At 54.5% G+C, this 24,559-nt stretch overlaps 1 protein-coding gene across 23 annotated transcripts in view; it reads right to left on the minus strand.

Moving 5' to 3' along the window:
* Nucleotides 1-14,111, minus strand: part of ABLIM3 (actin binding LIM protein family member 3) — a 51,705-nt gene extending 37,594 nt beyond the window's left edge. For 7 of the 23 annotated variants that reach the window (XR_010466072.1, XR_010466078.1, XR_010466074.1 and 4 more), the window contains exon 1: nt 5,929-6,140. Coding sequence is in view for 1 of the 23 variants with exons in the window: in XM_021297193.2 (XP_021152868.1) it covers nt 5,929-5,947 (19 nt within the window). In the remaining 22 variants the exon portion in view is untranslated. Of the gene's footprint in view, nt 1-5,928; nt 6,144-13,757 lie in introns of those variants that run through there. The other 16 variants (XR_010466070.1, XR_010466087.1, XR_010466088.1 and 13 more) reach the window with 9 other exon arrangements.
* Between the last annotated feature and the right edge of the window lie 10,448 nt (nt 14,112-24,559).

Below are 24,559 nucleotides of genomic sequence, written 5' to 3' on the forward strand. Positions count from 1 at the left end.
GTAAATATATGTTTCCCCAGTAATCAGCTAATAACACGTCATCCTAATTATCTCATGAAAGGGGTACAGAAGCTCTGACAAATACTGAAAAGACATACTGTTGTCTGCAAAGCAGTACCCAAAAGCCACAAGCTGCACTCTGCCTCCAAATCACAGGTCCACTGGTGTCCTCCAACACCAGCCCATGGCCAGGGGACACATCCAGGTCCCCATGGTCAGCCTCAGCCCTCCACAAGTCATGGGCAAAGAGTAGAGCCAGGATCCAGAGGACACTTTGCCCACAGACACTGGGAGGTTTGCACCCTGGGTCCCAAGTCACCACAGTCACTTGCATGGCAACAGATGACAATATCGAGAGAAGAAACAGCATGGGAAAAGGAAGCTTATTCCCAAGAGCAAGAGGAAAAGTGCACATGTCCTGCAATGGGGTTCAGCTCTGCATTTATACAGGTTTATATTCCTCTCTGCTGGCAGGTGGCAGCGCCCCATTAAACCTCAAGGGACTGCTCAGCTGCAGCAGCTCCTCTGTTTTCCTCAAGTAGCACTCACTCATTAAAGACATTTAGTGAAGATTTACAGTTCTGGCAGCAAGAGGCAAATAAAGCTGTGCCACACAGCCAGCCCAGCCACTGCCCCCCCAGGCCCCTGCACAAGATGCTGCATGGCCCCATCCTCAGCCGGTGAGTGCTACCCTGCACCCTGATATGTCCCCTCCCTGGACACCAGATGTGTTGCAGGGATGTCCCCAGGGACCCCCATCCCTGAAAGAAGGGGGTGGCTGGTCCTTCTAAGGGGCAGGAGGGTCCATGGCCATTCCCATGGTCAAGGCAGGACCACTGCTTTGGGATGCAAAGATGCTCTGGCAGTCACCATGGCAACCCCGGTACACAGCCAGGGTGAACAAAGCTGACAGGAGAGAAACAGAGAAAAAGGAAAAAAAGAGGAGGAAAACAAGAAAAAGAAGAAGGAAAAGGAAACAGCCTCAAGTAATGAAGACTGGGGCAGGATGGAGCAATGGGGTGGGAAAGTATCGTGGAAAAGACAAGGAGGAGAGTTGCCTTCAGGCAACCTGGGGACAACCTTCAGCAAGGTGACCCAGGGCATACACTGAATGCACCACTGAGATGTTACCTGTCAGCCCTGCTGTGACTGTCCCAGAGGGACCCTCCAGGACATGGTGTGTTCCCCCTGCCAGTTCCTGGGCTGGGGGCAGCACGCTGCTAGAGACCCAGGAGGCACAGCTTGGGGCTCACCTGAACCCCCAAACCAAGGTCAGAGTAGGAGGCACAGATGCAGCCACAAGAGCATTGACATAAGCCCCTGTACTGAGGAACACAAGCCCTGCCCACTGCCAAAGCACCGCTCGCTTCTCCATCCCACCTCATTAAAGGCAGAGAATTAAAAAACAGACATCAAGGTTTGGGTCACAAAGCAGCAACTACAACCTCTCTCAGCTGGAATGGAAAATAACGTCCCACTTGGCTGTTTATTCTAATGAAATCACAAAACCCAAAGGGAAGCTCCCTCTCTGCTGAGCCACCCTGGTGATAGCTGAACAGTAAACACAGAAACAGCCTCTTGCAGGCAGTGAGGGCTGGGTGGTGCCTCAGCCCACCGGTGACAGGGACAAGAGCAGGTACCCAGGGAGTGGGACACGGTCAGCAGGGCTGGCTGTACAAGAAAGCCCAGTGGGAATGGGAGAAAAAACTCCTGTGAGAAGCACTGAGTGAAACAGCTCAACCATTTTAGCAAAGAGAAGGTGAGAGAAGCCACTGAAGTGATTAGTGCTGATGCTACAGGAGCACAGGACTGTTTCGGCAGGTAAAATCACACCTCTGCACCAGCATGACACTCTCTAAGGGGGCTTAATATCCCCCCAGCCACATCCTGAGCCTCCGCTAGCAGAACACAGGGTGGTCCAGCAATAGGGCCAAGGCTGCCAAGCAGGGCTCGGTGCTGGGTAAGGACAAACCAGGCAGTGGGGGACACAGTAGGATGAGACATCTAGAACAATAAACTCCCGTTGGCGTACGAGGGGTTTTGGCACAGACGTAATGCTCTCCCCTCCTCCTCCTCGCATTCACGCTCTCCTCTACTCCTGCGTACGCCCAGAAACCCAACTTCAAAAAGGCGGGGGGGGCGTCAGCGCAGGAAGCAGCAGGCAGGCAGACACGGCTGTCTCCTGCTAAAAGCCTTCGGGGCCTTTCATCAGGGCCTGGGGAAAAACAGCCTTCAACCATCAGGCTGGAGGCAAACAGCCAAGCCCTGGCATCAGGTTGTGCTGCCCAGCAGCCCTGCGTTCCCAGTATGGGCCAGCTCAGAGATTTAACCTTCCCTTCCAGACAGGGAAGGTTTAGCCCTCCCCATCCCACCTCCCTGCTATATATACACGTAAATAAATCCATCTGTGTACAGTAAGCACCAGAGATCCTCTTAACCCTCCACACTCTCTGCTCCAGAGCCAGGGCTACGCGCTGCAGCATAGAAATTGGGACATTCTCTGGTAACAAACCCATTCATGCAGCTCAACCCGCCCGCACCGAGGTCACAGCTCCCTTCCCTGCTGAGATGTCCCTCTCAAACCAAAGTGATGGTCTGTGCCCAACAGCTTCTGGAAGCCACATGTCCCAGCTCCTCATTAGTGACAATTAACAGGCAATCAACAGGCCTAGAAGAGCCGGCATTTTCCAGGGAACAAGTCCCCTTTCAACAGGAAAAGAAAAATGAACATATGCTTTGTTGTGCACACTTTTGGTTTAAATGAGCCAAAAACTGCCTGCCAAGGAATAGAATTATTTCCCAAACAGGACCCTTCATGCCATCTGACAAGGTGAGCGGGGTCGGGGCGGCCGCAGGTGACCTCTCTTGGCATCCCCGGCTCTGCCATGTGCCCGTGGGATGCTCTCACCGCAGCCCTGCAAAGGTGGGAGCAGGGACCGGGGTACCCCCGCCTCAGGGAGGGTAACAGGCACTCTCCAGCAAGGACCACGCTGCTGGCTCAGAGCCACCCATTGCTCCTCCAGAAGGTGTTTCAGACCAGATGAGAAGCTCCTCAAGCCAGCCAGGGCAGGAGGCACCTCTTGACCCTCCCCAGGCTGGGGGCTGCCCTGGGGTTTGGTGAAGGAGGCAGCGTAGAGACCTCAGCACCACTCAGGCTGGGGTTGGGCTCCACCTCCTGTGCTACAGCATGAAAAAAAGCTTTGGGCTTGAGACATACAGCAATATTGGCACACAGAGGAGTGGTGACCCTTTCAACACACCAGTGCGAGGACTGGGTAGCCATTCGCCAGCCCCAAACCAGGCAGGGCTAGCCCATCACCAGCCTCTGCTTCCCTGGGTATTGCCTAGCTGATAAGGAAGGAGAAAAACACACACAAGAGGGAGATGGCCTGGATATGACAGGCTGGCAACTTTGACAGAGGCGTCTTGTTAGCAGTGCTTTCTTTCCCTGCCGCTTGAGCAGGGGCAAAGCCAAGGGACGCTTCCCAGCAGCCTGCACCAGTGAGCCCGGCTGCACGAGCTTTAATTGCCAGTGGCAGCGCTGGGGTGGGCAGCAGCCGAAGGGTCCAGCAGGACGGATGGCAGAGCAGCGCTGACGGCTTCTGCAGCAGCACTAGCTCCATCCTCATCCCCCAGGATGGGAAACTCCTGTTGTCTCCTCAGCACAAGGGGTGCATCTGACCCCATGCTGTGCCTGCCAGGGGCTGAGCTTGTGTGTTTCACCCCAAGGCTGCAACACTCAGAGCACATTGTGCCTTGTTCTGCTGGGTATTTGGAACAGCTTGGGTGCAAGCCTGCAGCTCAGCTGGGGCCCAGGGATGTAGGGATCAGCAGTGACCACAGCAGACCTCCACCAGCTCTCCAGGGGAAGGAGAAGAAGGATCTGGCAGATCTCTAAGCTGACTAAGAGCTCTGAGTGCCCAGTGGCTGTGCTGTACCAAGCGCAAGCCAAAGCAATTAGCATTTCTTGGAGACGCTCTGTGTAATCTTCCCTGAGTGATAGGGAACACTGCCACAAGCACAGGGAAGGGCCTGGAGCTGCTTCCCAGGACCGGGGAGATGCTGCGCTGACAGTGACTCAAGACAGAGGGGTCTGTCCCACTGAAGGGACCTCCTGTCAGCAGCTCTGCGACTGCTGCTCCCCCCAGGTGCTGGGGAACCGCACCTTCACCCAGTCCCACCACCACCAGATCTGGCCCCCAGGTGCTGCAAGCTGTCAGGCAGCAGAAAGCCAGAAGACAGAGCAGAGAGGCAGCTCCCAGCATCTTCCTTGGAGCACAGCCCAGGTGGGAAAGGCCACCCTGGGGAAAGCCAGAATCAGAATCAACTTCATCCATTAGCTCCCAGGTGAGGCCATCAGCCTGAGCCTCGAGGCAGAGAAAGGAACACAAGTGAGGCTGGAGCTGTTTGGGGAATCACACAAGAGCAGCAGCAGCCAGCCCAGCCATCCAAAAGTCACAAATTATTTTTAACAGCTACTTGTAGAACACCGTGAGCGCCCACAGGAGAGACAGCCCGAGCTGATGCTCACCCCATCCCTCTCCCCAGCACGTGCGAGGAACACATCTCACAGCCAGGCTTTTTATAGGGTTTCCCATTCCTGCTGGGCATGCAGCTCCATGGCTTGGTATGACCACACCACCCCCTCCCTCAGTCATCACTCACATGCCGTTCACTAAAGTCTTTCCATTCCCTCTCTAGCTGTTTCCTCTTCTCTCCTTATTAGGAATCCACCTACCTATCCATTTTCTCATCCTCTCCCCCTCTGTGGCTATTTTTAAAATGCCATAAAAGCTTTCAACTGGTGGCATCCTCAGGGATGCGAGGGATTTTATATGTAACCCATCATGAGCCATCATCACCACATAACTCACCACGCAGGCACTGACTTTTGTCAAAAGCAGGGGAGGGGAGAACACCCATGCTTGGTCCCTGAGCTTTCCATGAGCAGCTCAGCCAGGGCAGCACCACCAGGCACCTCCTGCCCTGGACGGGAAGGACCAGGTCCAACCCACTCCTCTCCCATGGGGGCAGATGGTGGGCAACAGTGCAAGTCCTCTCAAGTAGCACCTGTGGGTGTATGAAGGGATGGTTTTGCTCACTGAATAAAAGGCTCTGAGCTGCAGATCATCCAGCTTCATGCCTTTACAACTGCTGCCAGATGAAGGAGGGCTTTCTTGCTAAGAAGATAGCTGTTGTTTCTCCCTGTATGCCCATGCACACATACGCTGCTGTACTGCTTAGTTCCCGTTCTGGCTGATGGTCAAGAGGTGAGGGATATGCAAGTGATGCCAGCAAAACTCCCTCCAAATGCACAGCCTGCCCCAATAATTGAATCTTTGGCAAGAGCCTGGATAGGGAGGACCAAGGTTTTCCTGATCAACCCCAGCCTGGATGAAGAAACATTCAGGGACCACCCAGACACTGCACCAGCATCACAAAAACCACTTTTCTCCCTCTGATCTGGTTATTCCCTGCAGAAGAGCTGCCTTCCCCTTCCCTCCCAAAGGTCTGGCCAGAGACCTGACACACTTATCAAAGACATCCCCTTGTCATGGCCTGTCCGTGCCACCTGCACCCCAGCACAGCTTGGCAAGAGCCAAAGGCAGGTTGCTAAATCTCTGCTGGCTGGCAGCTGCTGCCAGCGAGGGGCGGGCAGGCTGACCCAGCCGCGCCGGCTGCCAGATGGGATTAGGCTGTGCATAACCTGAGAGGTGTCCCGCTGTGCGCTAATGCGATGACACGCTCCGTGTCACCAGCGGGACCCGCGGGAGCCCTTTTCCATCGGCTCCGATGACCAAGTGTTGGGTGTGTCTGTGACAGAGGCAGCAGGTCTCCAGGAGCCCCAACTCGGTCATATCACTCAGACAATGCTTGGGTGACGCGGCTATTTATAGCACGTAGGAGGTTGGAGGGAGCTCATCTTACCTTGCTCCACCTTCTTCATGCTCTGAGGACCGGGAGCTGGTGCAGAAGGTGCCAAGGTGAAGGGGGAAGCGGGGCGAGGGGAAGGACACCCCACGGGGCAGCCGATGCGGCGGGAGGGAGGTGTTTGCAGGACCAGCGCGGTGCTGCGATCTCGGCGCAGACAGAGGCTGTGCGAGCGCAGGAGAAAGCCAGGGGAAGCCTGTGCTCTCGCACGCTGAGGACTGCCGCGATACAAGCAGAGAGAGGGAAAATCCGGAGCAGAGCTGCCTGCTGGGATGGCAGGAGAAGCCGGTGCCGAGCACAGCACCCTGCCTGCACCTGGCTCCCGTACCCCGTGTGAGCAGCTGCCCTACGTGGGCTGCGTTTAACCTGGGTGCTGAGAGCCAGTGGGGTCTGCACCCCCTCCGGAGGGGCTCTGGGACCTCTGCCTGCCCCAGCCAGGCAACAAGAGCCTTTCCACGCTTTTGCTGTACTCTGCACCTCACTGTTGATCCCCAGTTTACAGGGCAAGCATGAGCTGTAGGAACATGCCACAGGTCCTTCCTGGCTGGACAGAGACCTGTTTGCTTGTGTAATCACACACAGGCATCCCAGCTAACGCAGACCCTGCAGCCACACCAGCCTGCTGAGAAAACCACCCACCACCCCAGCCGGACACGGCTGTGGCCGAGCTAGCTGGGGTTATTTCAGCTGGGAAGAGCCCTCAGTGACTCAGTGCAGGAGACAGACCTGACCCAGCCTGCCTCATGGCCAAGGAAAGGAAGCCCCTTGGTTTGGAGATGGGCTGCTGGGGGAGGCAGCTGCCCCCTCCCACAGCTCTGGGGCTTGGATGGGCTGCAGCTCCTGACACACAACAGAAATGGGTTTCACATGCAGGTTCCTTCCCTCCTCCTCTAAAGCTTTTAGCAGAAAAAAGCCCTTGGCTGGGGAGTGAAAAACAGCTGCCCTTGGATGACCATCCTAATGGGACCCTCCCCACCTCCACAGAGAATCCGGGATGGGGAGCAGCTGCGATGGGGAGTTCCCCATCATGGTATCCAACATGTCCCAGCAGTCCTGCTGAGCCAGGGACCAACCTGCCTGGTCTCCCAGCTGCTTTAAAAATAGCTCCCCTTTGCAAGCAAGTGCCCCTGGGCTGGGCAGCCCTCCCCAAGACACCTCCAGCCAAAGGGGTTCCCAGGGCTGACAGGGCCATGGATGCCAGGGGGAAAGCAGCAAGAACTTTAGGGTCAGCTAGTACAAAACTCAGGTGCTGAGAAGGACAAGCAGGGCTTTGCAGTGTGCCACAAGCATCTTTGTAAAGGGTGCTGTACTGCAGAGCCTGGCATGTGCCCTTTGGGAACTCACACTTCAAGTCTGGTCTAGGTCATGCTTGTCTCTTCCAGCAGCAGACTGCAGCCTGGCTGCACACATCTGAGAAAGAGTCACACAATCCACTACTGTGAAAACAGGTCAAACCCTAAAACTTAAATTCAGATGGCAATGGACTCAAGTTGGGCTGAGGAAGGGCTCCAGGGGTGGCATTGCACCACCAAAGCCTTTCTTGCCCCACATCAGTGTGGTGCTCTCCAAAGTTGGCCACTTGTTGCCAATAAGGAAAACAGAAGCCAACAGGATGTCTTCAAAACCTCAACCACATGCTCCCATCTTACACTGTCCTGTTCCTTAGAAAGTCCTTCCCCTGATTAACTTTCCCAGTTGTCCAGGTTTCAGAGACAAGAGAATTCAAAAGGGGAATAAAATGTCCATTAATAGGAAAAAATAAACAAAAACAACACACAAAAAAACCCCAACAAAACACACAAGTGATGCTTGGGGCTCAGGGAAGGACTTCACCAGGGTAATAAAGGGTAAGAAGGAAGGTCAGACAGGCTGCATAAGGAAACCAATTCCTTTTTCTTTTGGATCTCTGCCCCAGGCAGCAAGGAAGGCACATCAGTTCCCAGCCCAGGACTCACAGCTGATATTGATAAAACCTCCAGCAAACTATCCTCAAACTGAGCAATGTGTGTATAAACTACATGTACCAAAAACATGAGCCACCATCACACATCAGCACACTCAAGCTCTTCTACCTCCCCAGTGATTTACTGAGCCTATAGCCTCAAAAGGCAGCAAGGCTGGGCACAGGAGGACATGGGACAGTGTCTGTCCTCCAAGCAAGAAACACCTTCTTTGCTGCAGGTTGCCAGTCACCCTGCCATGCTTGCCCTGAGCTGCTCACAAGCAAACTTCTGAGCCTGAAACATCTGGGCTTGGGCTCTGCCTGCCCTGTGGCTACTGTGATCACTCCTCGTGCCCCTTCATCTTGCAAACCCCACTCCTTCCCCCACCACTCTGAGTCCTTGCCATCACCAGTCCACCCCCAGGATGCTTCTCAGAGGTGCTGCAGCGCTCACAACTGAGAGGCACTGATATATTTAGTCTAAAAATATCTAATTAGATGTTCCAGCCACTTCATTATGGCACCATCATGATAGGACTGCAGGGCCTGGCAGGAACTTGGTGGGTTTGCCCTCACTCCTTTGCAGAGAGCAAAGGCAGCACCATGGTGACTCCTTGCTGATAACAGGACAGTCTGTCATTAGTCCAGCCTGCTAACATCACAAATACAATTATCTGGCTAAAGTGATCGTCACTTCGCCATTAGAAAACTTGCTATTTATTTTATAAGAGCATGGCAGGCCCTTGAAATAATCCAATTGGCTTTACAGTCTGCACTTCATTGGCCTGCAGGGCCACTTTCCATGGCTTCTGCTCTCCAAAGGGCAAGCTGCCAAGAAAAATGGTTTGCAGGAGAGCCCGAGCAGAGCTCAGTGAGAGGACAGAGCCCATCCACCAGCCTGAGGACAGAGAGAAGCTGCCTGGGCTCTGAATTTTCTGGCACTAAAGTGAATGCAATGCATGACTGTGCCTTTGCTAGGCTGCCCAGGAGAACAGAGAGGACAATTTGTAATCAGGTTGTTTGTGGCATCAGAGTCAGGCTACTTAAGCACAGACACTAGGTAACATTCATCACTGAGTTTGGAGACAACATACTGGGAAGACAGCTCTTCACCTCTTGCAAGGCTCTGTCTTGCATCTGTGACCTTCCTTTCTTCTCTGTCCCACCTGTCCCCATGCCCTGATGTCCTGCCAGCTCACCAAGCACCTGGCGGTTAGGCAGCAACACCACTGATGGGGGCAACATCTGACCCTGCTGCACCCTCCCTCACTGGAGCTATGCTTCATCCCCAGTTTGCTGCATGCCTGTGGCAGCCTCCAATATTGCAAAGATGAAACAGTGTCAACCAGGAACCACAGAAAAGTTCTATCTGTACCAAAACCCCCCATGTCACCCCTACAAAAACTGGAGCCTCATTATGAGGAAGACTAACCCTGCTCATCATACTGATGGGCTGATCCCTCCAGGTTCACTGCACTTCTGAACACAGAAGCAACACCATGTTCTCCTCAGCAGGTCCTACCACATTGGGTGGTGAGACCCAGTGAATCATTCTTCCAGATGAGCTGCACAGAGCAGAGCTGTAGCTCCTGGAGACATACAGCACCATCTGATTCCTCTTTAATTACACAGGGACTTAATAGAGTTTGCTGGTAAACACCTTGTAACCACGTGTGCCTAGAGATTACTGGGTAATCGTACTTAGTGGAGCACGGTGTAACAGGGAGCATGATTTAAGACAGACAAAAATAACCAAGCAAACATGCTGCATTCATCAGTATCTGTTAAGCCTTCCTGCTCAAATGCTTAGCTGGGCAGCCTTCCATCACGGCTCCTTCCCCAGCTTTCTCAGCCTAGTGGAGCCTCCAAGCAGGAATTTGAGAGGTTCCAGGAAGTGGGATGGTCTGGGGAAACTTTCCACCTTGAGTACCAAAGCCTCTGCAAGACATCGCCATGCTCCAACAGGCTGCCAGCTGCACAAACGAAAAAGGATGGGCAACAGATGGCACTGGTTCCCCCCACCCTGAATTAACTTGGCATGGGGACAGATCCTGGCTTCCATCTTCAGGACACTTGCTGGAGACAGAAAGGTATCTAGAGGATCTCTGTGAACCAGTTTCAATCACCCAGTGCAACCCAGATCCTGCCAAACCAGATCTGCTCTAGGAGTTCACCAGGGTTTAAGCTCTCCCAGGAGTTGTGCGTGTCTTGGACCAGGGTGGCCCATAACAAGCAGCACCTCACAGCCAACACGACCAGTGCCAAGAGTTCCAGCAGCCCCCCTCCCACCCCAACACAGCTAGGCCAGAAAAGACAACATGCAAATGCCACCTCACATGGGTGACCCCCACTCACAGGCTGTACTTGCTACATGGACCTGCAGCACCCAAACCTGGTGGCTGCCTTCAAAGCAGCAGATGGGATTATTCACACATTCCAGAGTATCTTAAAACCCTGGGGCAGCTGAGAGCTTCAGCCCTTTGCCTTCCAGTGAGTGCAAATCCAGCACTGGCCACAGTAGCCTCCCTGCACCAGGACACTTGGTGAGAGGTTGAACCCAAAACCTAGGGGACTTAAGAGGGGTGGTTTTAAGGGATGTTCTCTTGGGCAAGGGTTTGTACTACAGAACATTTCTTCAATGGAAACACAGCACAGCACTGATAGACCTGTTTATGAATGTATGAATCTATTTGCAACTAATTAGCAGTGCTAACTGGAGTAGGAGGTATAAATAGCATAGCTAATGTAAATATCAACACTATGCCCTCCAAAAGCTCACTGCACACCTGGTAAGCCCTGGAGGAGAGGCTGCATCCCCAACCAGCATAACCCCTGCACCCCCAGGGCTACCTGATATGCTCTGCAGCCTCAGGATACAAATTTACACACAAGATGATCAAAGGCCTTTTCCTCTTCCCCTTAAAAGCAACATTTCCATATGGCTTTGCCTTCCCTGCATCAGAGTAGAGGTGACATGGGGCTTCCAACCACAAGACCCACACTGGGGCAAAGAGTAAACCCCTGACTCCTCAGCAAGGGCAGGTGAGACTCCCGTGTGCTGTGCATGAAGTGTGGTCAGAGATGCACCTGCTCAGCCCAGCGAATCCTGCACAGAGCTCCCCAGAGGCCTCGCTGATAGTTCTGCACAACAGCATGGCTGGAGGCCATGGCCCACAGCCCCAGCTTTCCTGCCTCACGTCAGCTTCAGGCAGGATAGCAGCATAATCGGAGTGCACCAGTTAAAATGGAAAGCAGCGTGGGAATTCGCAGATCAGATGCACAGATGAGGATAAAAGCTACCATCTCATTGATTTGCCAGCTCCAAAACTCTGGCCCTGCAGCCACAGGTACACCTGTAGGTCATCACCCCATGCACAATCTGGCTTCATCACCTCTACCTGTGTCTCCCTCTCTCCTCACACCTGCACAGGTGGGGTCCCATGCAACAGGAGAGAGAGAAGACTTGGGAGGCTGGAGTAGAGCTGAGCCCTCACTCACTGCAGGTGCTGCAGGAAAAAACAACCAACCAACAAAAAAGACAACACAGAGAGCAGCAGAGCTGGCCATGCCTGAGAGACAGAGCTGCAAGAGCATGGCTGGGAAGCCTCTGACCAACAAGTGGCACTCAGCTCCCCTGAGCCACTGGCCACTAGCAAAGGGCTGCAAAAGTCATCGCAGATCACTGTCAGCTAACATCATTGGGGTGAAACAGAGATGGCACAGAGTACACTGACACAAGGCTCCTGGGCTCCTTTTTTGCCTTGCAGGTACATCAACCTGAGGGATGCAGGCTGGGTAGGGATGCCCAGAGCTGGGTGAAACAGCAGCAAGAGGGGAGACACAGCTGACAGATGTGTTGGCCCTGCACCTAATGCCTTGCTCACAGGACCAGCTAGGATAAGATCGTGGCTTTGCTAAGAAGGGACACAAGCCAGCAATTAGGTATGGCAAACCCTGCTTCAAGCCCCTTGGGTACTGGGAAAAAAAGCCTGGAAGCCTAACAGGGCAGTCCTCTGCCTTGCAGGGTTTGCGCAGCCCTTGTACCAGGTGTGGTTCCAAAGGGACCATAAGTAATCAACCCACAGCACAGGAAATGATCAGCAGATATTAAAAAGTTCCAAAACCTTCACTAAAACACATGGCTGCTCAGAAAGGTAATGACAATACTTAGGCAAAGACTGCAAAGCCATCCAAAGGGTTGGGCAGGAGCCATGGTAGAACCTGCTGCTGGCAAAACCAGAGGCTGGGCCACGGCCAAGTGATGTGCCCAAGGCCAAAGAGCAAGGCAGGGGCAGAACGAGGAGCACCTCCCAAGGGACACCCAGCTCTGTGCTCGCTGCCTGCTCAGTGGCCTCTTCCCACACATCACGTCAAAGCAACAGGAACACAACAGTCTGGGTTTGCTGGTACCTTTCTCTGTGTGGGGGAGGACCCAGTAAAGGAGTTTTGTAATACAATTAGATAGTTATAACACTGCAGCATCATAAACAGCCCTTATCACTATTAGTAGCTGAGCTAGCTACTAAGAACTGGAAAGGAATCCCAAAAGGAACCAACACACACTTGTCAAAATTGGCTTAGAGAAAGCCTGACAGCCTCCCCTGACCACTGCAGCCACTGACCCCAGCATGCACTGTGTGCCATCCCAGCCCTCTGCACCGGACCTGAGCTCATCACCCCAGAGGTAGAGGGAGGACCCTTTGTTATCGGCCATCCAGCAGGCCCAGAAAGAATCAGCCCATGTTGTTTCCTACCCACGCACCACCAGCCCCACTCCCCCAAGAAGGACAGTAGCTCCTGTCCCCGGTGTGGCTCGTGCCGAGAACACCTGGCAAGTTCTCACCTCTGACACAGCCCAAGAGAGCTGGAATCACCTGTTCTGTTGCCTTGCAGCATGCCAAGGCATTTTTCACGGTGTTTTGCTTGGGAACCACCCCAAGCCCTTGGATTGAGAAACCTCAACATGCCAATGCGATGGAGACGTCACTACTCTGCCAGTTTCTGCCTGGGGGAGTCCTTGTTTCACAGAGCCTCTAGGACCCACAGAAGGGAGAGCACTTTCCTTGGGCTGGTTATCCCGGGAGGAAGACCCTCAGGTGGCCATCAGCATCAACACCTTTGGCTGGGGGCTCACTGCTTTTAAAGGAATGGATCAAAGCTGTGCTTTTGAGGTGGGCACAGCTGTCACACATCACATCAGTGAGGAAAAAGAAATTGATTGTGACTTGATCAAACACTGATCAGTCTCTCCAGACTTTACAACAAGAACAGAGAACCAGAAGTAACCAGATTAGTACCAGGTGCCAGTTCTCATCTTATGCAGCACATTTCTAAGCTCTGCTTCTTTAGAAATTCATACATAGTGCATGAGTGCCTCTGTCCCCATCTCACATACGCACAATAGAAACACCCACGTCCCCTGCTGCAGAAGGCTTTTCAGTATTGCACTTGTGCTCTGCTCAGGTCCCTGGTTTCTGGGTCTCTTCTTACCCGGCTCCTCCTCCCCATTGCCTGTTCCCCCATATCCATTTATACATAGGCAGTGGCACCAGCAAGTGAGACTGTTGCCTGCCAGAGTGCTCCCAGATCCCTCTCACCATGTTGCATATTGACATTTTAGTCCATTATTCACCCTCCAAACCCCTGAAATACAAGCCAAGTACTCAGTGGAGATAAGCACCACAGCTTAGCCCACATGAAAGAAGGGCCAGCAAAACCAGACCCTGTCAGAAAGCAAAAGGCAGGCAGGAAAATAATAATAAAATAAGCCATTCTATTAGGCTTGCCCACCCTGTTGTGACATTTTCTTTCCAATTCTTTTCAGCTACATCAGTGCAGTATCAGCCCTGCTCCCACAGCAAAAGCAAGGGAAAGCCGTACTTACTGCTAGTGCTCATCTTGCTGGTCCTCCCCTGTCCTTCTCATTCAACAAAGAGGGCAAAGATGCTCTTTAAATCCTTTTTTTCTTCCACCTCCCGTCAATTGGAAGATGTTGCCTCTCGCCCTTCTAGTAGAAATTTTTACGTGCCATACGCCGGCTAACGCACCCCAAGGCAGCTCCGCAGCCCTGCACAGCGATCCTCCGCCCGCCGCTGCTGTCGCTGCCGGATGGCAAGGTCAAGGGTGTCGGCTGCTGGGAAGGGGCGAGGCGGGAAGGGGGACGCCCGGGACCGGCCCGGGGGAGGGTCCCAGCGGCGGCAGCGCCCCTGTCCGAGGCGCTGCCATGCACTGCGGAGCGCGGCCGCTCCTCTTATAGCGGGGTGTGGAGCCGCGGCGGGGGCCGCGCAGCGCCTCCCCCCGCCCGCCCCGCCCCGGCCCGGCGGCTCGGCCCGCGGACACCGCGCCGGGCGGGGCAGCGCGGAGTGGCGCGGTGGGAGCGGAGCGAGTGGCGCGAAGTGGCACCGGGGGGCGCGGGGGGCGGCGGCGCGGGCCCGGGGGGCGGCTGCAGAACGCGCCGCTTCGGCGCCGCCGCCATCTGCTGGGCACGGCCTGCCCGCTTCCCTGCCCGCAGTCCTGCCTGCTGCCCTGCCCTGCCTGCTGCTCTGCCCTGCCCGCAGCCTTGCCTGCTGCTCTGCCCTGCCTGCTGCTCTGCCCTGCCTGCTGCTCTGCCCGCAGTCCTGCCTGCTGCTCTGCCTTGCCTGCTGCTCTGCCCGCAGTCCTGCCTGCTGCTCTGCCTTGCCTGCTGCTCTGCCCGCAGTCCTGCCTCTTGCTCTGCCCTGCCTGCTGCTCTGCCCTGCCTGCAACCCTGCCTGCTGCTCTGCCCTGCCCGCAGTCCTCCCTGCAGTCCGGCCTTTCCTGCTGTGCTACCCTGCCCTTCCTGCTGCCCTGTCTTCAGTCCTGCAACCTGCCCTCCCAGTGACCTGCTCACTGCCCTGCTAGTGGCTCTGCAAGCAGCTCCAGGGGTCCCCAGGCTGGGCCCCTCTTGCCACAGGGCTCCCCACACACAAACACCATGGGGCTTCCACCCAGCCTGGCACTGCTCCCATCCAGTCCTGGCTTGGCCCTGTGATGGCTGAGTGTGCAAAGCAACGCTGTCCCAGGACAGAGGTGCAGGGAAGGGGTACAATTTAGGCTGAAAAATTTCATTTCCTCAAGTGCCAAAGTTCCTCTCTGGCAGCTGTCCTGGCTGGACACCCCCGGCTGTCCTGGCAGTCCCATGCAAGGCAGCCCGGGTGTCTGTCCCATGGTGGGAGCAGGGATGGGGCTGTGGGTGTCTGCACAGCACCTGGCTGCAGGATGGAGAGGGGGCTCTTCCCCTGCAAACAGCAAGGAGCCTTCTCTGGCAGCAGCGTATCAGGATTCCTGGAAGGGCTTCAAAGCCATTAGCTCGTTGTTTGTTTGTGAGACACTATCTATCAGAATAAAGCCTTACCCGGCAGAGCTGCTCCCAGGGTGCGAGCAGAGACAGGGCTGTGCCCGTGCTGCCTTCGGAGCCCCCAAGAAGCTGCGAGCTACGATCTTGCCGCTAATGAAAGGGGGTTTTTGTGCAGCATGACAGGCGCTGTGCCTCTCCCGCTCCTGGGGCTGGAGTGCAGCCCAGAGAGGGCCTTTCGCATTCCCTTTCTTTCACTGTTTTATTTACGGCAGCAGATGTTTGCGGTGACATGACAAGACAGGTAGCAGGTCGTGTGAGCTCCGCCTGTGCAGCCGGTGACGCAGCCAGCTCTGTGCAAGCCCTGCTGCCTGTCCCCATCGGCTCCGTCCCTCCTGAGAGGCATCGGGTGGGTGAGAAGAGCAGGACCAGGGGTGGATCTGGGAGTCCCTGCAGGGCTGAGGGGAACAGGCAAGGGGAAAGCAGTGCTGCTGATGCAGGATTGCTCGGGCTGTCCCATGGCTCTGATCTGGGGCCCTTTGTGGAGTTTCCCTGTGCTTGACAAGTGCCAGCGTGTCCCCTCATCGAGGGAAGAGCACAGGATCCTCTTGCAGTGAGGCTTATGTTTATCGTATCGATAACGTCCGTTCCAGGAGTCAATAAAGCAGACACGATATGAGCTGGTCCCCACGGTTCAGCGAGCTAATTAAGCTTCTTCCGCTGACCTGGTTTCCAAATCTTGCTAACTTGCTGCCTTCAGAACAACTTGAAATTTCCAGCACAGGCAGGCTGGGATTGCAGGGGGCTGTGGAGGAGGACGAGGTGCTTTGGTGGAGCTCGGGGGGCACCAGCACAGCCCTATGCCCCCCATCCCCTCCCAGCTGGGTGGCCCCAGCACTGCACAGCTGCACGGTGGGTCAGGGGAGCAGGTGCCACCAGTGGGGCAGGCAGGCAGAATGTCAGGTGCCTCCCACCCTGGGATTTTGGGGTTTTGGCACTGGTGAGCTGGTAACAGGGAGCTCTGACCCTTGTCACCTCCCTGCCCCAGCCAGCGGCCGCTGCGCAGGGTCCTGGCCCCCAGCCGGGCTGCAGTGGGGCCCGTGGTGCAGGATGCTGGCTGGAGCCCCTCACCATCAGCACCGTCCCAGCGTGTTTTGGAAATCCCATTTCCTTTTCTTTGACTGAGGAAACTGACGGCAAAAGCTGCTGTAAAAGGATGTGAGGGATGCCTAAGACAAGAAGTCAGAAATGAGGAAATGTCAGGATGTTAACGCAGCCTGCTTTCATCCCTTTGTGTCTGTGCATTGCAACACAGTCTTTCACGGCAATTATTAGATGCGTATTTTTCCCATAAGGCGCCTGCCTCGTTCAGTACCCAGCATGTACCACATAGCTCAGGCCGTGCAGAGGAGGCTGCTGCCTGCAGGACCATGCATCATTCAGTGAAAAGGGACACAGTAGTGATGGGGGTAAGAGAAATGAAGTAAAAAAGGTGCTAATTTAATTTAATTTTACTGACAGCTTCCCTGGACTCTGAGTTTCTTCTTCTGCACCCTTGTGAGATGCTGAACCAAACTTTCCCTACTTAGTCAACAACTGTGTTTCTTCTTTCCCTGATGCTTGACTTGAACACTGGCTGGTTGATTACTGGGAGAGCTGGAAGTTGCTCGCTGCATGTGGAATTACCGGGAGCTGGGCTTGAAATGTGTCTTGTGCTGTACACCAGGAACTTGGAGAAATCAGGCTCCCTGCCTCTCCTGCTGATGGCTTGGGGAGCCACCACCGCGTGTTTCCATGCGAGGCTGCGCTCAGCCGCTGTCCATGGGAGGGGATTTTGGTCCCCAGGGCTGGAGGGGCAGCCCCTGTTCGGGTCCCCCAGAGCGGGATGCCTGGGGAAAGCCCCAGGGAAGGGGATCCCTCCTCACTTCTGCGGGACTTGGGGACCAGGTGAGGAATGGAGAGGGTACAAGGGAAATATCAGATAGCAGATCCCAAGGCCAGGGGAGTCGGTTAGGAGAGGTCAGAGTTAAAAGATCACATAAGCATCTCAGTCCTCAGAGTGCATGGGGAGATGGTTCAGCAACAGCCTCAGCTCTGGCATTTCTGGTTAATTTGGAGCCATAGCATCCCTTTCAGCACACCTAGGTACAGACACATGCATACATGTGTTTGCAAACACACATGCAGTCACACTGAACAGCTTTCAGAGGTCTCTGTAGGAGCCCCGGGCTTTCTGCTCACGTTCTTTCCCCTTCAACTGATAGTCATCTTGGTGAGCAACCTTCACTGCTGGGCCCTGTGAATCACAGTTGCAGGAGGAGTGGAAATGCCTTGGCCAGAGATCCCAGCTGCAGCCCTGGCTCCAGGGTGCTGTAGCACAAATGTGTCTGTCTGTCCCAGGGCCACCAGCTGCCAGCACCCCTGCCAGCCCCAGCTCCCGGCAGACCTGCCTGCCCGTGCGCTGGCAGCGAAAGGCTCTCCTTCCTCAGCAAGAAGATTTCAGTCCAAACAACAGCAGCGAGATGCCTGTGGGGACCCCAGCACAGCACAGCACAGCACAGCCCGACGCCTCATTCGAAGCACTGGGCAGGCTGCAGAGAAGCAGGACTCTGACTCATCGGAAGCTGGTGACATTTTCCAAAAAAAGCCTGTAAGTCCAGGGCTGTAATGTTCCCAGGAGGCAGCAGAGAAGCCTAGGGGGTCTGGAGACCCCGTTATACCACAGCACATGGTCTGTGTCATGGGATGGAGGAAATTCTGCCTCGCTGGGCAGTTCCCCACCCATTTTTCTGCCTCCCTTGTGAGGTGGGAACTGGCAGGAGTGGTCAGATGCTGCTGCCCACTGCCCCACTGAAAAGCCAGACTCGCTCTTCTCGTGATGACAAAATTACTTTCCAGATGATGGAGAATAGCATTTTACTTTGGGAGTCCCTGGAAAACAGAGCAACTGGGACCAGAGGCAGTGAACTGGGCAGTGGGTGTTTTAAGAGGGGGCCCTGGGGATGATGGTGGGACCTGACAGCACCGTTGGTGCCTCATCCAGCACAGGACCCAGCTCCTCTTCCTCAGTCACAGCAGCCACCAAGTCATTGGCCAGTGGTTTGGCTTTCTGCCAGTTTACACAGCAGCACAACAGCCCTTCCCAGCAATTCCCCGTGTCGACAGGAGGAGACACAGGCAGAGGCAGATGTTCCCCAGGCTGCCTGCATTAAAGTGATAATCAAATGATAGATTATTTCAAAGCAAACTTGCATTTTCAGTCATTAATTTTAGTGCCGTGCAAATAGTTTCAGTGGCAAAAAAATACCCAGAGAGTGGAGAACAGTTGTGAGCTGGATCTGCTTCAGGCCATGCTGCTGTGCACCTTAGCCCACCCGTAACCTGTAACCCTCATGTACCCTCATGAAAGATCAGGACACCAGAAGAGGTGCTGTGATATCTGCCAAAGGAAAGGGTGATGGCAAAGGCTTTTGGGCATTGAAAACCAGTGTTAGTCCTACAGTTTGCAAGAGTCTTTCCCTCCCTGTCCCTTCAGGAGAGCTGATGTCCCTGTGCAGACCTCTGCCACAGCAGCGTGCCGGGGCAGCCAAGGAGCACGTGGTTGCGACAGGCACCAAGTCTGGGGCTCCCAGGCAATATCAGGGCTTATTGCCTGAGGCTGGGCATCTTGGGACCGTGTTGTACCCCCCTCTGCACGTGGAGCTGAGCTCAGGGACACCACGCTGGTGCAGCCCCTGCTCGTGGCCCCGCAGCAGGGTGAGCGGGGACCCACAGGGACCCAGCGGGGACAGCCGCCCCACACAGCCTGGCCAGCAGCTCCTGCCGAGCAGCATCAGCAAAGCGATGCAAAGGGAGATTTATACCAGCTGCAGCTCTGGCCCCTGAGGTACCTGACCTGCTTTCCCATTGCCAACTATGGTTCAACCCAGTAAAGGTCAGAGGAAGTTGGGTTTATTTTTAGTTTTCCCTTTTAAGTTGCCCTGAAGCAGCAAGGACTGGTGGAAGGAAGAAACATCTTCCCTCCCATCAGCCGCTAGGTCAGGATGCTGAGATGTTGTTAATGGATGGTCTTGCCCATCACGAGCCGCCTGTGAGCAGCCCAGCCCTTGGACCTCCCCGTGGGTGGACACAACCTGGCACACCTCACAGAATCACAGCATGTTAGGGATTGGAAGGCACCTCGAAAGATCATCCAGCCCAATCCACTTCCCGCGCTCCTCGGGGAGCAACAGCTTCTCAGAAAGAGCAATTTAGACTTGGCAAATGCTGCTTCTTTCTTATTGCTGGAGCGGCGTTATCATGAGAGCTTGTTTTTCCTTTTGTTTCTCATGTTGCTTCATGAGGAAACTGAGAATCAGGGTGAATTTGGGGCACCTTCAGGCAGGACATCCCTTGCTCAGGCGCTGGCAGCAAAGCTCAGACCATGCTGCCTATGCAGGTCAGAAAGAAACTGAGTAATGTAATTAAGATCAATTCTTTTTACACTTCTAAGCATATGAAACACTGCAGAGTGGCTAGCCCTGGGTAAGCACTGGGTTATCTCTTTTCTAGGAAATCTTGCCTTTTATTTTTTTTCCCCAGTCTAAAAATGGAATGCAGACACTCAAAATAAATTCCAAGAGAACAAAACTGAGAAAACACAACGGGGTTTGAATCAAAGTGTTTGGATTAATTAGCTTAAACTGAAAGCTTTCATTCTGATTTCAGCCTTGGCTTTATGTAAAAAAAATAAATTAAAGCAGCAACACTTTGTAAGTTGAAAAATCGAAATGTTCCAGCCTGAAAATATCAAAACGAGACGCTTAGCCTCGCTGAGCTGCTTTGTTGCTTTCTAAAAGGAAATGGCATCAAGACCAACACCTTTACCAGCAGCTTGGATCATTAAGAGCTTCAAAAAAAATCCTAAATCAGCATAAGCAATTAATATCTTAATCAGTTTTTCTCTTTTTCTTCCAGAGGAAAATCTAGAAATATTGATTTATTTTTTTTTTTCCAAATTGTATAAAGATTTCTTTAAGTACGTATGGTTGAGCTTGAGCTGTATGCATTAGATGGGGTGGTTCATACGAGTCACGTCTTTGCTCAGGCTCTCTGGTGGGCACTGGTTGTGTCAACCCTTGCTGGGCTGGTGGCAGGGAAGGCAGCACTGGGTTTGCTTTCTGGTGCTGTATGTGTGGGAAACGCTATTCAGCCCCTTGCAACTCATATGGTGGATGTTGGGAGGAAAAGTTATACAATGGAAGTTGGGATTTTATACATCTTTGTAGTCTAAAGATGAACAAAATGGGTTTTCTTGACCATTTTCCTACTGTGGGTGAAATTGAAAAATGAAAAATTGGAGAGATCCGGGGGGTTGTGCTCACTTTGTCATTTTTCGTTCTCCTTCCTCGTCCGGTTCATTTTTGTTTCGGTGGCAAAATAGGAACAGGGTAAAGTCAGGGGCAGAATAATAATAGAAGAAAAGAGAGACTAGATGGGAGAAATATGGGGAAACTGAGAAGTTAAAGTGACATATTGTGAGAGTTTTATTTTCTAGAGATATTTCCAAATAAGATACATTTCCTCTGGAAACTTCTCCAAAGAGAACAACTTCAACATTTTGACTAATTTTTCCTTCTGATTTTCAGTCGGCTCTGTCCAATGCAGCACCTGAACAGACTTGGCTGCACGTCCCAGGCGGGGTTTGCCCAGCGTGTTACCTGACCCGTGGCATCTTTAACACAGAGACAATAAAACCACTGCTGGAAATGATTGTGGCTTCCCTGCGGGCTCGTTAGCATGGTGCACAGAGTCTGGCTTTTGCAAGTCAGCAACCAGAAGCTCCAAGCTGTGTGCTTACAGCCGTCTCTTACAGATGAACTCCAGAGAGTCATCTTCTCCAGAGAGGGGTGTCCTCTGCGCCCAGCTGGTCACCCTCATGTCCCTGCTCAGCTCAACATTGCTGCTTGGGATGCCAGTCCCCTGTGTTGGAGCCTTTCCTCGTTTTCCATGGCATTTGCCTCATCCTGTGGTTATTTCCCGCCCCACCCCCCCCATCCCGAGGACCAGGTGCTGGTTACTGGGACCTGGTTCCACACCCGATCTTGCAAGGCTGGGACTGAGCGGTGAGCAGGGCGCTAGTGGTGTGGTAATTGCTGCCATCTAATGGCTCTGACAATTAATATGCAGGACAGGGAGAACGCGGCCGCACCATACGCCTCCATAGCTGGGGAGCTACCGGCTCATGAGCTCTGCTGTGGGGCTGCAGGGCTGCTTGGGGGATGCCAAGCCTGAAAAGCAGTGCAATGGCCTGTAAGGTGACACTGGGCACAGAGCGGAAGGCAGGGGTCGGGCATTCCTATTTCAAAGCCTAGGACGAGGTCCTTAGAGGTGATGCTTGCTGGTCCCTGCATGTCTGCCCTTCCTGAGGGAAATCGAACGCACCATCACACCCTGCCATCCCCAGACTCATGGAAGCAGCAGGATTTGCATGCTGAAGGTCTGTGTCCCAAACTCACCTCGGGAGATGTGATGTGAGTCTCCCAGCAGCCAAGAGCACCCCTCAGCCAATTGCCCCTTTTGCCGCAGTGAGCTGGGCAATGCAGCGAGTCCCAGGCAGCGCTGTGTCCCCAACACCAGCTGTGCCCCCAACACCAGCTGTGCCCAGCACTGCATGTCCCTGGATGGCAGATCCCCAGCCAGGGTCCCCCAGCTGGCAGAACTCCCATACACTCACACGTCCACGCTCTGCCAACACGGGCGGCTTGATACCGGCTGCAGTGCCCTGGCACGGGCCATGCACAGCCCCGGGCAGAAGAGCAGCCGCCTGCCGTGTGTCTCGCAGCCAGCAGCCACCAGGCCAGTCTGCAGCTTGCAGGAAACCAGCTCAGGTTCGCCTCTCTTGGGCAGGTAGCCCTGATGCAATGGCTTGCTGAGCACCTCCACAACGAAAGGCACAGTGCCACCTTTTTGCAGTTTACTTGACAGGAATAACACCACCACTGTGTGTAGCAACATCTCCTGAATGCACAGGGGACACGTCAGAGACACCTTCCTCTGCTGTCCCCAGCACTGCCCGATGGCTGTGCACTACCCGGGCCATGGGAAAACCTGTCCGGCACATAAGGGCCATAGTGCAAAGGCTGAATTAGCTGCTTGCACATAGCTGTGTCCAAACAGTGCTTTCCCTGTGTCCCTCTGGCTGGTGAGCAACCAGCAGACTGGGTCCCCTTCAGGTTGCTCCAGGTCCACAGAGGTGGACAAGACAGGGGGTCTCCTGCCTGAGCTCACCACCCCAATGCGGGCTGTTGGTGCTCATCCACACCCCAGGTCCTGCCTGGCCATGCCCAGGGAGGTCTCAGTGTTCCACTGAGGCTCACAGCTGTCTAGAAGATGCCTGCCATCAATTTTCCTGCATTATGTATTGGGTTAAGGCCATTTGATGGGCTGACCAGTACTTCCAGCCTGGGAGAAGAGCAGGAGCAAGAGGCCAAGGAGAAAAGCTGTGACTGGATGGGGCAGCAGGAAGGGTGGAGTTGAGAGACCTCTTTGCAACAGCTCTTCCATCAGCTGAAAGAGATCAGGTGGCCAAGAGGCACTTTCATCACCTGGAAACCGTATTTTGCTGTTAAAACCAGATGGATCTGGCCACCAGCTGTGAGTCTGTCCTTGTGGGGCTGATTCCTGGGGTGGCTGTACACCTTGGCTGTGTACAGGGCATGGCCAGGCTTCTCGGTGGTGGGAGAGCTGAGAAAGCAGTGCTGGGGATGAGAGGGGGCACAGCAGCTCCGGGGGAGGCATTGGTTAGAGGGGTGGTGGGAAGGAGAGTCACAGTCTGGCACTGGGCTGCCTGGGGATGTGGGACAAGCTGAGAAGGACAGAAGCTCATGACACATCTCCTTGTGTCCCCTTGTGCCCTCCACCGGGGCGCAGGTGTTCTTGTGCAGGATGGAGTCGCTGTGGGGCAGAGAGCCTGGCCCCTCATCCCTGCAACCTTGTCATGGTGCAGGCAGGAGAGACCTGACAGGACTCACAGGGAGCAGGGAGGAGCATCCTGAGGGCGCGTGGTGGTTTCGTGAGCTGTTAGCTCAGATCTCGCACAGGCTGCGAGGTCTGGGCTACCTCTGCGACCTTGGAAGAAGGTGTTCCAGAGGCAGACGGAGATTTTCGCTGACAGTCCCACGTGTAAAAGCTGCTGTGAGGTGTGATGTTGTGGCTGTCCCCCCTGCAACCGTTGCCAGAGCAGTGGCGGTGCTGGAACGTGCTGCAGCCCTGCCTGCGCCTGGGCGAGGGTGCCCGAGCAAAGCAGCGTGCTGGAGCAGTGGCTGCTGCGGGCAGGATGGCCGAGGATGGGATGCGATGATCAAAAGGGCTCAAAAAGGCTTTGAGAGGCAGCACCATGCGTGGGGCTGCATGTTTGCAACTGCTATTCCTTGCTGCTCTCCTACACCTTGTCATTAAGCTCTATATTACAAAACTGGTGCCTCTGAGGCACCTGCATGTGGAGTATTACACAGTGGGGTTTTCCCTGGTGTCTCTAAACCTTCTTGCAGACTGAACTGGAAAAAAAACCACAACGTTTGCACAGGGGTGAAGTAGAAGGCTCCTTTCAGCAACACAGTGCCAGGCACAAGCTGAAGCGATCTTCAAACTCTGGAGCTCAGCTGCTGGCTCTCGTCCTTCCTTCTTCCTTCCCATGCCTTATCTGTGGCCTCCACTTCCCTGGCTCTGTCTCCGCGCAGTCTGGAGGCTCCCCGGGGTGGTGACGCCACGCTGCTGCCTTTGAAGCGACGGTCACGTTCGGAGAGCTACAGGGAGGATGCTCGGGGTTCACACCCCTGTGCCGGGGAGGACACCCCAGGGGCTGCCCCAGCTGCTCCCCGCTCAGCTCCCCAGCGCAGGGCTGGATGTGCCGAAGGGTGGTCCCAGCCTCCTGACCCACCCGGGGCACAGCGACACACACACGGTCTGTTTTCCAAGAGCACTGACTTCCTCTGCCTCTGGCTAAAAACAATGTGAGAGGAGCAGGCCTCAGCATTTCTGAAAATTAAGCGCTGAGTTCAGCTTAGTTCAGTCCCGGAGCCCGCTTAACCCTAAAGTTGCGGAATGGAGCAAATTTCCTGGTGCAGGCAGCAGCTTTGGATTGCCGTGTCCTGCACAGGATGGAGAAAAGTAAGAAGGGTCTTGGAGGTTGAAGAAAAGCCTTGAGTGAGGGCCATCAGTGAAAAGAAATGTCTTAGAGCCAGGTCTGTCTGTCCGGATTTCAGGGACTTGCCACGCTGGTTTTGCTGTAAAACCATGTCGCTTCTCCTGTATCCCGCAGCCGTTCACCAGCCCCCTCCTTCCTGAGCTGCCCCCAGCTGCTGGCACACCAGGAAAGACTCTGTCCCAATGCC

This window comes from Columba livia, chromosome 14 (assembly GCF_036013475.1).
Source record: "Columba livia isolate bColLiv1 breed racing homer chromosome 14, bColLiv1.pat.W.v2, whole genome shotgun sequence".
Lineage (NCBI taxonomy): Eukaryota > Metazoa > Chordata > Aves > Columbiformes > Columbidae > Columba > Columba livia.